At 36.2% G+C, this 16,039-nt stretch overlaps 1 protein-coding gene across 3 annotated transcripts in view; it reads right to left on the reverse strand.

Annotated features, from left to right (window-relative positions):
- The window catches only part of LOC131047141 (DExH-box ATP-dependent RNA helicase DExH1), an 84,730-nt gene that overhangs the window by 37,647 nt on the left and 31,044 nt on the right, over nt 1-16,039 (reverse strand). For 2 of the 3 annotated variants that reach the window (XM_057980993.2, XM_057980992.2), the window contains exons 2-7: nt 4,084-4,350; nt 3,777-3,940; nt 2,630-3,647; nt 1,665-2,306; nt 1,280-1,423; nt 943-1,139 (exon numbers count right to left, since the gene is read on the reverse strand). In XM_057980993.2, coding sequence (XP_057836976.1) covers nt 943-1,139; nt 1,280-1,423; nt 1,665-2,306; nt 2,630-3,647; nt 3,777-3,940; nt 4,084-4,350 — 2,432 coding nt within the window. Of the gene's footprint in view, nt 1-942; nt 1,140-1,279; nt 1,424-1,664; nt 2,307-2,629; nt 3,662-3,776; nt 3,941-4,083; nt 4,351-16,039 lie in introns of those variants that run through there. The other variant, XM_057980994.2, reaches the window with a different exon arrangement.

The following is a 16,039-nucleotide window of genomic DNA, read 5'->3' on the forward strand; positions in this document are numbered from 1 at the left end:
TTCGTTTTGTTAAACTTTTCACAGATTGTAAGGAGAGCTTGAGGAATCCAATTGAAAATCCAAAAAAGCAGTTGGAGGACTCTTCCTAGATGGTTGAATATCTGTAAGGATGGCTATCTAAGTCCCACTAGAGTGAAAGTCAGTAGCAAAGCTCTAGATGAGGTGAGAATGATGAAAAATTGCAAAGTTGTTAGAAGCAAAATGATCCCCTATCAATCCTTCTTACAAGTACTTTTGCAGAGAAGTTTTGATGAAAGCTGCACAATTTTGTATATGAGAATTGTTGTCCGTAGATGTTTCAATTTGGGAGTATTGTATAGAACAAGATGAAAGATGATGATTTTTTGAGCACAAATTGATCTTAAGTATACAGAATTATAAGAACCAATGGAATTTCCTTTGTCAAATTCCAGATTCTCTTATTGTCATCTGTCTTTGTGATTTTCCTTTCTAATTTCAGGTAGATTCTGGACAATTCTAGATGTTATTTTTCATGGATGCTCTCTTTTGCTTATATTCATCTGTTATTATGAAATTGCATTCAATGTTCATGATGTTGAAGATGTGGAATCATTCCATTTATTGATCAAGTAGGCTACAAGCTATTCTAGTTTTCCAAAGAAGATAAAGAAGAGATAACATCTGAAGCAGTAGCAGAAGATATTATTATGAGACTCAGGCTGGGGGCAACAAATGCACTTAAATCTAGAGCATCTACCCATGTATAGAGCGGCAAGCAGACTTGCTTTAAAACAAATCAGGGTCCCTGCCATTGTGGTTTTTGTGTAATTGGAAAGAAAATAGGTAGCACTTCTGAAGTGTTTTTGATATCTCATTAAAAAATAATTTTAAAGTGTGAATACAATTATTGTCCTTGATTTGGTTTTGCTTGTTAGATGTTTACTATAGCAATGGTTTACATGTTAATGATGGTCTGTTTACCTTTTCAAATGCTCCTGAAGCAGCAGAAGTAATAGATCACCTTCCATAGTTCTTTCATGAACTTCATCCACAATGACATGAGTGACATCATGCAAATCAGGGTCAGATAATAATCGCCGTAGAAGGACTCCTGTTGTACAGAAAAGAATTCTGGTACGAGATGACTGACAACTCTCCAGTCGTATAGAATAGCCAACCTGTAATCAAATGGACATCACTAATCAGGTAAAGCCACAAACCATGCATGGGATTAAGGCCATATTCTCACTTAACTATAATGAACATGAACTTGCCTAAGGATTAAACCATTTATCAATTTGACACGATCAGAACTTACAGTCTCTCCAGGCATTTCACCTCTTTCTCGTGCAACACGTTCTGCTAAACCTATAGCAGATACTCTTCGAGGCTGTGTGCAAATGATGTTGCAAAAACATCCCGAGCCTCTATCAATATACTCCTCAAGCAGGTATTGTGGAACCTGTAAAGGTCAGAAAAAAATGAAAAATGGCATCCATAAATATTTTGAAAATTAATAAATGTACTTTGATAAAACAACTCAAAAATGCAGTCTGCTATGTACACCAGAGTCTAGGTTGGATAAAATATTGCATATAATGGTCAATGATGCTTTCAAGCTATTTTGTAAAGAGGAATTCACCACGGAAAAAAGAAACTAGGTCAGACAAATACCCAAATATTCATATACAAATTTCTCTTACCTGTGTACTTTTACCACATCCTGTCTGCCCACAGATAATTGTAACAGATGAGTTCCTGACTGCAGACAGAACAATCGTCTTCTTTTGGAAGGCAGGTAATTTCTTCCTAGTGGCCCATATTTCTGAGTGCATGTGAGAAGTTTGTAAGAAGTCCCATTCTTTCTTCATCTGCAAACTAATGTTCTGGTAATTTTCTTGAGGACTTTGAGTATGCTCTGACATGGTGATAGGTTTATCATGTTTAGGCAATTTGCCATCAGAGTACCCATGTCTTAGGGGTGGAGGTCTGTAGGATGAAGTAACAACTGACTTATGGGACTTTTCAAGAGTTGTGAAATTGTCCTTGAATGGATTGGTTAGAAATGTTTTTAGGTATTTCTTACTGTCAGAAGGGAACATCACTCTATCCATACAGTTTGTCTCTGAAATTTGTTTTTCCAAACTATGCTTGACAATTAAGGAATCTGCCAACTCTGCTGCTACACAGAATAGTTCATAGATCATCTGTGAACCAACGAGTTCTACTGCTCTTTCACCAACTTCTTTGGTAAGTTGTAGAAGTAACTTAGAAGACAGATTTGGACCTCGAAATGTCACAATAGGGATTTCAAAAGGATAATTGATTCCAGGAATCACTTTAACCTGCAATCAAAAAGTGATTGAAATTATTTGTCTGTAGAAATTTCAAAATCAGGGAAAATTATACCTTGGTTCTAGCCCGTCAGAAAAGACTGATTATCTGTTCAAAAATTAATGGCTTCATACAGGGATAATTATAAATTAAATAAAAAAATATTTCAGGAAACATGCTAGATCAATCATTATATAAACCTTCCTTTATAATTGGGACAAATTTATGCTGACTAGAACGTGTCATACAAAATTTAGCCATGCAAAGAAGACTACCTTGCAAGAATTACTAGTCAAATATTATATCAATTGTGGTATGAAACAGAAGATAATACCTCCATCTCCAATGGCATTAGAGAAGTCTGTGTCAGATTAATATTAAACTCGAACAATTCCAATGACAAGGATATAGCCTCTTCTCCAAATATTGATTTCAATGCCACGAGCTCCTCAGACCTCAACTCCTGAAGCTCATTTCTATTCTTAAGTCTATTATAAGAATTTAGAGGAATCTTCCCCTCTACAATTTGCAATTGCATAAATAATCTGTGCAATGCTATATCTTCATCCCCACTAGCCTCGGATAGAGCAACCATGCAATCCTCAAGACCATAGCCATATTCCTGTAGGTACTCGACACTTTTCTTTTCCACAGGAAAACGTTTAGAACTCTCATAATTACCATTTATCAAAACTTGCACTGAAGCTTTGGATGCCTTTGGAGCAAACTTGAAGGGTAATTGATTTTCAGGAACATTTAGCATCAACCAATCAAGAGCAGCTGATATTTCATTTGACTCCTTAAGAGCGGCATTAACATAATGTTCCTTGAACCCCATATGTGTCAAATCAGATCTGATTTGTTCTTTAATATAAGTATCACATGTTTTCTCTGCTATATCATTGCAGCTCCCTATTTCAAAATTAACAGGATGCTTACTAGACGAAGGAATCAAATGCCCTTTCACTAAATTGGCCTTGTACTTCAAATGGTTTATTTTCTCAGACCCATCATTATTAAACCACCCAACATCATTATCATGTAGGCCGCCTTCATTCTTATCAACTTCTATGACCTCATTACTATGTTCCATGTCATGCAAATGGAAACAATCTTTAAATGCCAGAGTGTCATTCTTTGCAATATTGTGATTTTTATCTATATTATTGAGGAGCCCTTCAACTAGTTGTCTGTTGTTTTCGCTCATAAAAACCGATTGAAGCTCCTGCATAGGGAATGGACGGGATTTTGATTTTGGAGCCATAGTACTCACTACTGTTTTTTTCTTTTCTGCAGATTTCTCCAAATCAAACCACTGTTGTCGATATTCATATGGAAGAATGCGATCCAGTCTGCAAACATATAGCTACAAGATTAGAAATGTTAGCCACCAAAAGGGTTACACAATAAAACATGACTTGAATAAATTAAAATATAAGTTTTAAGTGAAATGTTGAAGAAAACATATTGTCACTACACACCTACGATCACCCATGACATGAAAGAGAGCCATAACTGAAGCACAGTGTTGTGCTTCTTGTGATGTCTTTGCCTCATTTCCATTATACCATAGAATCACATCTGCTTCACTTTTCTTTGGATCAGGCAAAACAACTCTGCAGTGGAAACCACCCTCAACCTCCACCTAACAATCCACAAACTTTTATTAGTCGATTCAGAAAGCATGTAAACATGCATTCATATATAAATAAACTCCTAGTTGTGAGTTTTTTTAATGCAAATTTTACATAAACTATATACTTGATGTCCAAACAGAGAGCTACTTACATGCTTGAACCTTGGAACTGGTTTTTTATTTTTCTGACACCATTCATGAAGCAAAGCCTTTGGCATCTTGACTGGATAAGATGATTGCAAAGAACCTTGTGTGCCGGTGAGGCCTTCACCTCCCAGAGAGCTGGAGGCAGATGAATTTTCGTGCAAATTTGTTGCCTGTACCTGTTCTGGGTCTTCATTAGCATGTTTATTCTTTAAGTGTTCCTTATACCTTCCATCCTGCTTAAATGTCCTATCACAATAGGGACATTGAATAACCTACAAAAACACAGTTCAATGAGAAATGATAATATGCAATACAACTCATATCCTGAATCAAGAAAGCCTATAATTAACACACTCATGTGAAACTGCCTCAGCAAACAGTAAACCTTCAAAACTTAGAACTTTTTCACCTACAAATGAATAGTTTCTTTTTGTAAGCATTTTTCTATTGGTCATTTCTACTTCCATTATACATTCTTTGATCCCTATGTCATAAACGTGGTGGTTGGTAGATGCTCTGTAGCTGTAGCCCATTGTGATGAACAATTTTATATAAGTACTCACTAGCCTGCTTTATGGCATTCTGCTTGATAGCCTTCCAGTTCACTGTTGATGGTATGTATATGGATCTCATTTGAAGTCTCAAATGTTAATCCCCTATTATAAGACTCTTGTAAATGTAATCAGGAAAATGATAGAAACATTGACCTAGTGAATCCCATTGAGTGAAAGTGTTTTTTCTACACTTTGCATGGTTAGAGATAGCTCAATCCATGAAAAAGGTTGCTATTGTCATCTCCAAATTTTTTGAATGATCATAAGCCTTTAATCATAAATAACCAGAAAGCTATTCTAATTTGAATTTCATCTCCTCGTTATGCTGGTTTATTCATTCTTTCAATATTATAGTTTTAGTAGTTTGATATTAGTTAACAGATTTTTGACTTTGAAATTTTGATTAGTCTGTAAGTGTGACTTGAGAAAACCCTTTTGATAAATCTTAGAGGTGATTGTTTAAAAACGAGAAGAATTGGTCAGCACAATGTTTTAAACTTCTAGTTGCTCACTCCTATATGTCTACAATATGTGTCAGAACATACTATTATTAGGGGTCATACCCTTATAACATTTATATATTGTTCTAATATAAGGTTATAAAACCTTATATATTATATGCTTTATTAAGCATATCCCTTTTGAAATAATTATAACCTAATAACTATAAAATTATTAATTATTTATGAATGGGGGTTATTGAAAAGGTGTGACTAGTGAAGCCACCCTTCCTCCTATGTTTAAGGAGGTTCTCTCTCATTTGAGAGAGTGTGCATTTAGAGTTCTAAAGTGAGTTATATCACTATGCATAGAAGGTATTATTGGCCATGTGGAAGTAAGGAGAAGTGTCCCCAGGTTCAAGTCTATTTTGTTATAGGCTATATTTTGTAAGTCTTTTAATAAAATGATGCTTTATGGAGTTTTTAACTCAAGGTTTTTCCTCGTGTATATCTTATATAATGTGTTAACTTTATGCTTGTATGAGACTTAATTTATTTATTCTATATCTTGTTTATAATAATTAATATCCTAAGATCCTAATTCTAACATCATATCAGACCCTATTAGGCTATACTAATCATTTTTATAGATTATACTAGGAGATATGAAGAACTTGATAGGAAACATCTTTATGCTCAATCAAAACATATGCAAGGTGATATCTGAAAAAATTATTCATGTTTTGTTTCCTAACATACTCATGAAATTCCCTTTAATGGATTCTTATGCTAATATTTTTATTACCACCAGACTTGTGACATTAAAGATATATTCATAGGTAGGGCAGTAATAAAGGGTAGAAAATAGGTTCACTTGATGCCCTTCTCAACTTCATGGGAAGTTTGAACATCTTATTCACTGCACTCTTCAAATTGGAATTCTTTTCAAGTAGCACATAAAACAATTTAAAATTTCCAAGAAGTCTTCAAAATAACAATAAATTGAATCAAATCCTAGTCTATCCAAAATAAGTATTGATAATGTTAATGCATTGTAACTCCTGCAAGATAAGTAAACCATACTCGTATATGTCTGTTATCATTTATATTTTGCTTACTGATTTGAAACATGATAAATTGCTATAAAATAATGGTATTCATTTGATTGCTATAATATATATTGATATGTTATCGGGTTGTTCAAAACCCAGTAACATATTATGTGCATCGAACCTCAACTAAATGCTGTTGTTAATAAAGCACCGATTCAGTATTTGCTATCGGGTGTAAACAAGCACCGCTTCATTGCTTGGTAAAACACTTTAGTTAATTAATGAAATATGCACCGATTCAAATATACAATGTGCACTTTGGTTATCAGGTGCATTAAGGCACCGATCCAAATTATGATATGCAATATGTTTATCGGGGTTATATGTGAACCGATCCATTATGTAAATAGCATTGTGTTAAGAGATAAAACAAAAGTATATTGAAAAGGCACCGATCAATGGGTGCATTGATCGGTCATGCCTAAAAGGCATGACCGGTCAATACACCTATTGACCAGTTGCCTAAATGATATATATACCAATTGAATTCATTTGGAGAAGACAGAGAAAAATATTAAAATGATCTCTCCCACAGTCCGCACATAAATAAATCAGAATTGTTAGACACAAAAATATAAATTGCAATCACATAGCATTGCTAGTATTTAACTTGTTCTTCAATAGAAATTGAATATACTTTACATGGTATCAAAGCCAGGTTAATCGAACCTAAGACTATTCGATTTTGATAAATTCAAGGACAAAGTTATAAACTACATCACATTTCTAAAATGGCCAACGCTATCAGATTCGAAGATAGACTCGAAGGTAGCAAAGATTTTTCAGCTTGGAAGTTTAGAATCAAAATGATTTTGAGAGAAAACAAAGTTGATTCATATGTTCAAACTGAAAATGCACAGCCAAAAGATGAACCTGACAAATCAACATGGATTGAGGGAAATGAAAAGGCTATTAAAATAATAGTGGATGGGGTAAGAAATAACATAATGCCCATCATTAAAAAGTATGAGACGGCTTATAAAATGTTCAAGGCACTTGAAAGGACATTTGAGATATCAAATGCAAGTCGTACTCTGGCATTGAAACGAGAGATCAATCATATCAGTATGAACAAAGGGGAGACAATTAACTCCTACTTTATGCGGATATCAAGCCTAAGAGATGACTTAGCTTCCCTTGGATACGAGATCCAAAGCAAAGAGTTAACACTCATTGCTCTAGATGGGTTGCCTAGTGGATGGAACACATTTGTCCAAGGCATTAGTGCTAGGTCTAAATATCCCAAGTTTGAAAGATTAAGAGATGACTGTCTACAAGAAGAATCAAAATTGAACAAGGTAGGAATAAAACAGAAGAATATAGACGAAGACTTGCAAGTCCTAAATACAAACACTAATAAGAAGTACAAGAAGAAGCAATTTAGGGAGAGAAAAGCTTATCAAGGCAAGAACACTTCAAAGAAAGACCTATCACATGTTCAATGTTATAGGTGTGACAAATTCGAACACTATGTTGCAAAATGTCTAGAGAAAGGAAAGCAAGCCACATTTGCCATAGTGAGGAAATCCAAAAGAGAAAATGACTCTGAGAACTATGTCCTCTACTCAGCACTTACAAGCCATGCTTCAAACAAATCTAACTCATGGGTGATCGACAGTGGTTCATCCAGACACATCACCAGTTTTAGAGAAGTACTAGACTCCATGATAGAGGAGGATGATGAGGAAGTGACCATCGGAGATGATTCATCACATCCAGTCAGAGGAATTGGAACCTGCACCATCAAACTAAAGACAGGCATGTCATTACGACTTGAAGGGGTACTATATGTTCCTGGCATCAGAAGAAATCTAATCTCCATGTCAACACTAGAAGATCAAGGATACAAAGTGACCTTCATGGAAAACAAGGTGTTGGCTTGGCCAAAGAAATCCTCCATCAAGAACGCTAAGGTCATTGGTCAAAGACAAGGCTATTTGTATGAGCTATGAACAGAGCCCAATCTAGCCTTGATCCATGAAGCCACTAATGCAAATGAAGTGTGGCACAGGAGATTAGGCCATCTGAATTATAGAGCTTTGTCAACTATGGGAAACCTTGTCACAGGTCTACCTAAGTTGAAGCAATATCATTCAGAGGCATGCAAAGGATGTGCCCTAGGTAAGAATACCAAAAGTGCATTTCAGAATAGTACTAGGAAAACTAGCAAAGTTTTGGAATTAGTTCATTCTGATGTATGTGGACCTACGTCCGTACCCTCTCTAGGGGGATTCTTGTACTATGTAATTTTTGTTGATGACTACTCTAGGAAGACTTGGATCTACTTTCTAAAATGTAAAGAATCAGACGAGATCCTAAGTAGATTTAAAGAGTTTAAAACTTTAACAGAAAACCTCTCAGAAAACAAAATTAAAACCCTAAGAACTGACAATGGGGGGGAATACACATCAGAACTATTTAAAGATTTTTGTAAAAATTCTGGGATTAAGAGGGAGTTAACAATACCTTATAACCCTCAACAAAATGGAGTAGCTGAAAGAAAAAATAGGACCATAGTAGAAGCTGCCAAAGCTATGATACTAGATCAAAATCTAAACTTGAATCTTTGGGCAGAAGCAACTAGCACTGTTGTGTACATACAAAACAGATGTCCTCATTCACACCTTGAAGATAAAACTCCCGAGGAAGTCTTTACCAAAACAAAGCCAGATATCAGCCACCTTAGGATATTTGGGTGTCCTGTCTATATACATGTACCTAAAGAGAAAAGACTAAAACTAGAGCCCTCTGGAAAAAGGGGAATACTTGTAGGGTACAGTGAAACTTCTAAAGCTTACAGAATCTATGTACAAGGGCAGAGAAATATTGAACTCAATAGGGATGTAATCTTCGAAGAAGATTTAGCCTTCAAAAGGGCCCAAAATACAATAAAACTTGAAATCTATAATCCTACTCCTAACCTAGTAGAAGATCCTACTCCTGAGCTTCAGAGGGAGTATCTTGAGGAAACTATAGGTGAAACACAAAACCCACCTATAGAAAAACTCAAGAAAAGACCACTATGGGCCACCAAAACTGTAGCAGAAGCTCAGAAGTTCGTTGCTCCTTCAGGAACCTTCAGGGAAAGCAAGAGGCCTAATAAGTTCACCAACTATGTTGCCCTTATGAATGATCTCTCTAAAGCTGAACCAAACAATGTATCAGATGCACTCAAACATCAAGTATGGAAAGATGCCATGTCTGAAGAGTATCAATCCATTATGAAGAATGATGTTTGGGAGATTGTTCCTAGGCCAACCAAGAAATTTGTTGTGTCTTCTAAATGGTTGTTTAAAATCAAGCATGTTGCAGATGGCAGTATTGAAAAGCACAAGGCCAGATTTGTAGCTAGAGGGTTCTCACAGAAGGAAGGAATAGATTATGAAGAGACATTTGCACCTGTTGCCAGGTATACATCAGTAAGAGCTATACTAGCCATTGTAGCAGCAAAGGGGTGGAAGGTACATCAGATGGATGTAAAGACAACATTTCTAAATGGCGAGATTTCAGAAGAAGTCTACTTAGAGCAACCTGAAGGGTTTGAAATTCATGATACAGAGTCTCATGTGTGTAGACTCAAGAAAGCTCTCTATGGGCTCAAATGGGCTCCCAGGGCCTGGTATGAAAGAATTGACACCTATCTCTCAAAGCTAGGTTTCTCTAAGAATGATGCAGATCCTAATCTCTACCTCAAAAGAAATAAAGGTGATATGCTAATATTGATTTTATATGTTGATGACTTATTAATCACATGAAATGATCACCTAATAGATCAATGCAAGAAAGATCTATCCACAGAATTTGATATGAAGAACTTGGGGCTTCTTCATTACTTCCTAGGATTGGAAGTATGGCAGAATCCTGATAATATTGTACTGAACCAAGGGAAGTACACCTTGGACATATTGACGAGATTCAGAATGCTAAACTGCAGGCCCATGACCTCTCCTATGGAAACCAACTTCCATAAACTTAAAGAAGCAGCAGCAGAGTCAAAACCCACTCACCCTACTCAATACAGGCAGATGATTGGGTCCCTGATGTATCTGGTAAATACAAGGCCAAATATCTGTTATGCTGTTAATGCTCTAAGTCAGTTCATGTGTGAACCTAAGGAGATACACCTGGTTGCAGTAAAACATATAATGAGATACTTACAAGGTACTCTAAAGCTTGGTCTTAAATACGAGAAAATTGACATAGACCTACATGGATTTACAGATTCAGATTGGGCTGGCAGTGTGACTGACAGAAAGAGCACTTCAGGGTGCTGCTTCAGTTTAGGTTCAGCCATGATATCCTGGATCAGCAGAAAACAATCTTCAGTAGTTCAGAGTTCCACTGAGGCTGAATATATTGCAGCTTCCATGGCTGCCTGAGAGGCAGTATGGCTTAGGAAGTTGCTTGTGGGATTGTTTGGAGAACCTATGAAACCTACAGTTATTCAGTGTGATAATCAAAGCTGCATAAAACTCTTTGTAAATCCAGTATTTCATGACAGGTCCAAACATATTGAGATTCCATACCATTGCGTGCGAGATATGGTTGACAGGAATGTGATTAAATTAGAATATGTGTGTATAGGAGATCAGACTGCAGATATTCTGACCAAACCTCTTTCCAGAGTGAAGGTTGATCACTTCAGAAAGGGTTTAGGTATGATAGAAAGGTAATCTGCTTTGTAATCTATACTTACATATATTTAAGATGTTTAATGTGTAAACTTCTTTGTCATGTTTGGAAAATCTTTGGTTTTTTTGCCACCTATGTTCATATCTAAGAGGTGACGATCTCTCAGATACTGAACACTTGTATGTAGACATCATAAGGTGACGATCTTATGGTAGTCAAACCAGCGATCATGTTGGATCTCTGGTAAGTCATGGATGTGTCATGACTGCGTTGTGATAAAACATTTATAAAATGTTATTGCACTTATCACAACCTGGATATGATGAGAATTTAAACACTTCTCATATGGTTATCCTTGTATTGCGTGCTTAGGCAATACTGATATCACGTGCTTAGGTGATATCTCAACTAGTGATCATGTTGGATCTCTGGTAAGTCATGGATGTGTCATGGATGTGTCATGACTGTGTTGTGAGAAACATTTATAAAATGTTATTGCACTTATCACAACTTGGATATGATGAGAACTTAACACTTCTCATATGGATTATCCTTAAAAGTATTGCATGTTTAGGCAATACAGATATCACATGTTTAGGTGATATCTTGATAAATATTTGTATCACATGCTTAGGTGATACTTTATATAACATGCTCAAGTGATGTTCTTTTATTTTTCATATCATATGTTTTGATGATATTTCACATGATATAGATTTTGATGACTGACATTATCTTGGTTATGAAAGAGAAATGTGATGCAGGTTACCTATCTTCCAGAGCTAAGAGGGAGTGTTAATGCATTGTAGATCCTGCAAGATAAGTAAACCATACTCGTATATGTCTGTTATCATTTATATTTTGCTTACTGATTTGAAACATGATAAATTGCTATAAAATAATGGTATTCATTCGATTGCTATAGTATATATTGATATGTTATCGGGTTGTTAAAACCCAGTAACATATTATGTACATCGAACCTCAACTAAATGCTGTTGTTAATAAAGCACCAATTCAGTATTTGCTATCGGGTGTAAACAAGCACCGCTTCATTGCTTGGTAAAACACTTTAGTTAATTAATGAAATATGCACCGATTCAAATATACAATGTGCACTTTGGTTATCGGGTGCATTAAGGCACCGATCCAAATTATGATATGCAATATGCTTATCAGGGTTATATGTGAACCGATCCATTATGTAAATAGCATTGTGTTAAGAGATAAAGAGATAAAACAAAAGTATATTGAAAAGGCACCAATCAATGGGTGCATTGATCGGTCATGCCTAAAAGGCATGACCGGTCAATACACCTATTGACCGGTTGCCTAAATGATATATATACCAATTGAATTCATTTGGAGAAGACATAGAAAAATATTAAAATGATCTCTCTCCCACAGTCTACACATAAATAAATCAGAATTGTTAGACACAAAATTATAAATTGCAATCACATAGCATTGCTAGTATTTAACTTGTTCTTCAATAGAAAATGAATATACTTTACAGATAACATAAGATTCATGAAATGACATAAAGTCTTAATGATATTACACTATCAACTCATAAATAGTATCACAAACTTCCTCCTCAATGAAATTACATAGACCATTATTGACTATAAATTACATTATTAGATAAGTTTAAGAGCACCAATTAAAAGACAACAAATAATTTAATGATTTTATCGATGGATGTACAAATGATACTATCCATTGATTCTTCATCCATATCTATTACAAACTCATGTCACACACCTAATATGGGTAAGCACCAATCAAATCGGTGTGACAAAAGATCTTACTTATAAATATATCATTTCATCACATGTCTATTCAACAAGTACATATGACATCTATAAGACAATTCTAACTTAAAGAAAAAAAACTAGTACTTTCCTATACCACATCACGAGGTATGTCTTTTTGCTTTAAAGCAGTGTGGCCTATTTCATTATCCCTTCACTCCTAAACGAACTCATCCAAGATCCTTTAACAACCAAGATTTGCTTTGAGTCCAACAACATGTTGCTCAAATGTCTTTGTGGACAACCTTTTTCTTGCATTACTCGTGCACTTACAACCTTGTAGCGACCCCTTTGAGAATATTATATCTCACAGACCATTGCAACACCGATGTGGGGCTTCCAAAGATCAATTTTCTGGGAATTGCTTCAATTAGATAGGAAACAAAGAGGATTGAACAAGATTTATGGTCCCTTGGGCTGACTGGGCCATGTAGCGTTGCGCCCCCCTATGATGGCATTACACATGGATGTAACAATGCTTCTGCTTAGTATTTGTTGCATGGTCAATGAGAGTCACAGGATTTCACCTCTTTTTTGTTGAGTAGAGAAGGGTGTACGAATGTCATGAGTGTTGACGTGTTTTTTATGACTACGTTGAACACAAAATAAAGTTACCAACGGTCACCTTACTCTCTCTTGATCAAAGTGTGATTGCATGCTAAGATTACAACAAGTTCAAACAATCGACTCCAAGGTTCCTTTATGCTACGGATGTGACTCAGTTGGCGGATGTGATTGTTGGTAATCCAAGGGGCCTTACGTTTGGATCGTTCTTTCACTTCTTCACTGTGGCTGGAACTTCATCATCAGATATCACAATTTTGTGATGCTGCTACTTCAAACAGACTAAAATGAACTGAAAATAAAGGGAAAAGGGTTTAGAAGGATCTAAATCTATTCCTAAGGGCAACGATATCAACAGTTAATGCTTTGGTGGACAAATTCCAAATAAACCAAGCTCTGCTTCGCCAAGTTTAACTACAACTCTGCAAGAAGTGGTGCAATCTTCTGAGGATGTTGAAGGATTTTCACATTGAGAAAGTGCACTTGAATACCCAACACGGCGCAATCCAAACGACTCACAATTGAACTTAGCACAAATTTGGGGTTCAGGCTAACTTTACACTGCAACTTACATTCAGCAAGATGCAAAAAGTATGAACCATGGAAATTCATCAAACACCATTACATTCTCTATTGAAACCAATGCACTTTATCTAACAACTGAGAAAATAAAATTCTACTGTGAGGAAGGTGAAACCATGCAAGTTTTGAAAAATAACTTAAGTGGACACCATCAGAGAACAATGTTTCACTGTTATTATCTCAAAAACTTATTGCAACAATTTCATAAGAGACTCCCTCCCTTTACAAAAGAGGGGGGTCACCCCTTTATATAGGCCTCAGGCCATGATTACATGTAAAACCCTAATTAGGGTTTTCCCTAAAAGATTCCCCACACATGATGCAACAAGGTGGGAATCAACAATTAACAACCCATCATGCCCTTATACAATTAATTCAAAAGTACCCAAAATAGCATCCATTTGTGCATTAAATGCACCATCTTTACCAAATTCGCCCACATGCACTGAATATTCTACATGCAAAATTCCATGTTGTCATAAGTGTCCACATTTCTCACATGCGACGACAACATACAAAAGATGCTCCACCACCCCACCATGCATTGACTCAGCCACCCCTTGGTCAAACATTCTAGCAATGAATATGCCCAATGAAACCATAAATGCACCATCATCTCCTAGACATGACGACCGCATGCAAAAGAAATCTGTCATTAATTCAATATGTGTTGACCTGGCTGCCACTTAGCGAGAAACCTTTGGAGAGAGAATCTTTGACTCTGGAAACATTTTCTTGAAGTTTTTTTCAACTTTCCTTGCCGTGGAGAAGATTTTCAATGATTTTTCAACATCTATTTTTTTAGGAAATTTCCTAAAATTTAGGACCCGAGTCTAGGAGAGAGAAAAATCTCTCACGAGTCCAAATCTGCAAAATATTTCAAATTCTGATGAGATTTGGTGCTTAAAATAGATTTTTCGAAATTTACCGAGGGGATTTCTTGCTTTTCATTCCATTCCATTCCTGACCCTGGATTTTCATGCCTTAGAAGATTTCCTGAATTTTTCAACTTAGGCATGGAATTCACTTTGCTTAACATTCTCCATGAGCATGCAAGTTTGGCGCCTTTCCCTGGTCTAGGGCGCCATTCTTCATTGAAGGAGGAATTTTCCATTTTGCAATCTTCCTTCATCACCTCTATTTGGCGCCTTACTCCATCACTGGGTGCTATTTTCAATAAGGCATGGAATTAATGATTTTGTAATCTTTCCATGACACCCTTTCCCTAGCGCCCTCTGACTAATATGGGCGCCATTTTGCACCATGCTTTGTTCATTTTCCTTGAGGCCCTCAGTTTGGCACCATGATTTCCTCTTGGGCGCCATTTGCATGTAGGGAAGGATTTTGGATTTTCTTTGTTTTCCATGACTACTCCACTTTAGTGTCCCTTCCCAATGCATGGGCAGATTTTTACCCTGGCCAAGGAAATCACACTTTTTCTTGTTTCCATGATGATGAGGTTTTAGCGCCCAACTCTACTCATGGGCGCTATTTTGACTCAAGGAGGGATTCTTAACTTTGTTGTGAATTCCATGATGCATCAACTTTGGCGCCCTTCCCATTGCATGGGCGTTGTTTCCCCCTAGGCGTGCAACTTTGATATTTTCATGAGATATGTTTAATTTGGCGCCCTACTCCAAATTTGTGTGTGGATTTCACCTTGGCATGGAAATTTACTTTTCAACCTTCCAGACTTAGCCACCTTTGATCTCTTCCAGACTGAAGTGCCATTTTGGGTTTTGAAGTGGATTTCTCCAGACTTAGAACATTTTACGCCTTCCACTTTTGGAATGGAATACCAAATAGCCATCTTTGATCCAGTTTGTCTGCTTTTGACTTTCTCCGGATTTAGAAATGATTGTGAATGTTCCATCTTCATCATCTGCCTGCGCGGACCTGTTACAAATGAACTTTCCAAAAATAGAAATCTTTTCAAGATGTCAGAGCTAAACCCAAAAACATGACACATGATGACTTACTATAAATAGAAACTTACTAAAAATAGAAATTAATAAAAATAATAAGTTTGATACCCAAAAACCAAAACCAAAAGACCGAGAGGGCCTAAAAAGTAGGGGGTCCCTATTTGCAATGGGATGATGTTGTGAAAACGTCACAACAATGAGCACATGCACACCCACACACTTTCATCTTCCCCAAAGTTGTTATCCATGCAGTTGCATTCTCCATTGACACCTAATCTCCTTTCGTTGACTTGGCCATTCATATTTCTTGAGGAGAAAGAAAAAATAAAGAAACTAGA

Source organism: Cryptomeria japonica, chromosome 3, assembly GCF_030272615.1.
Source record: "Cryptomeria japonica chromosome 3, Sugi_1.0, whole genome shotgun sequence".
NCBI classification, from domain to species: Eukaryota; Viridiplantae; Streptophyta; class Pinopsida; order Cupressales; family Cupressaceae; genus Cryptomeria; species Cryptomeria japonica.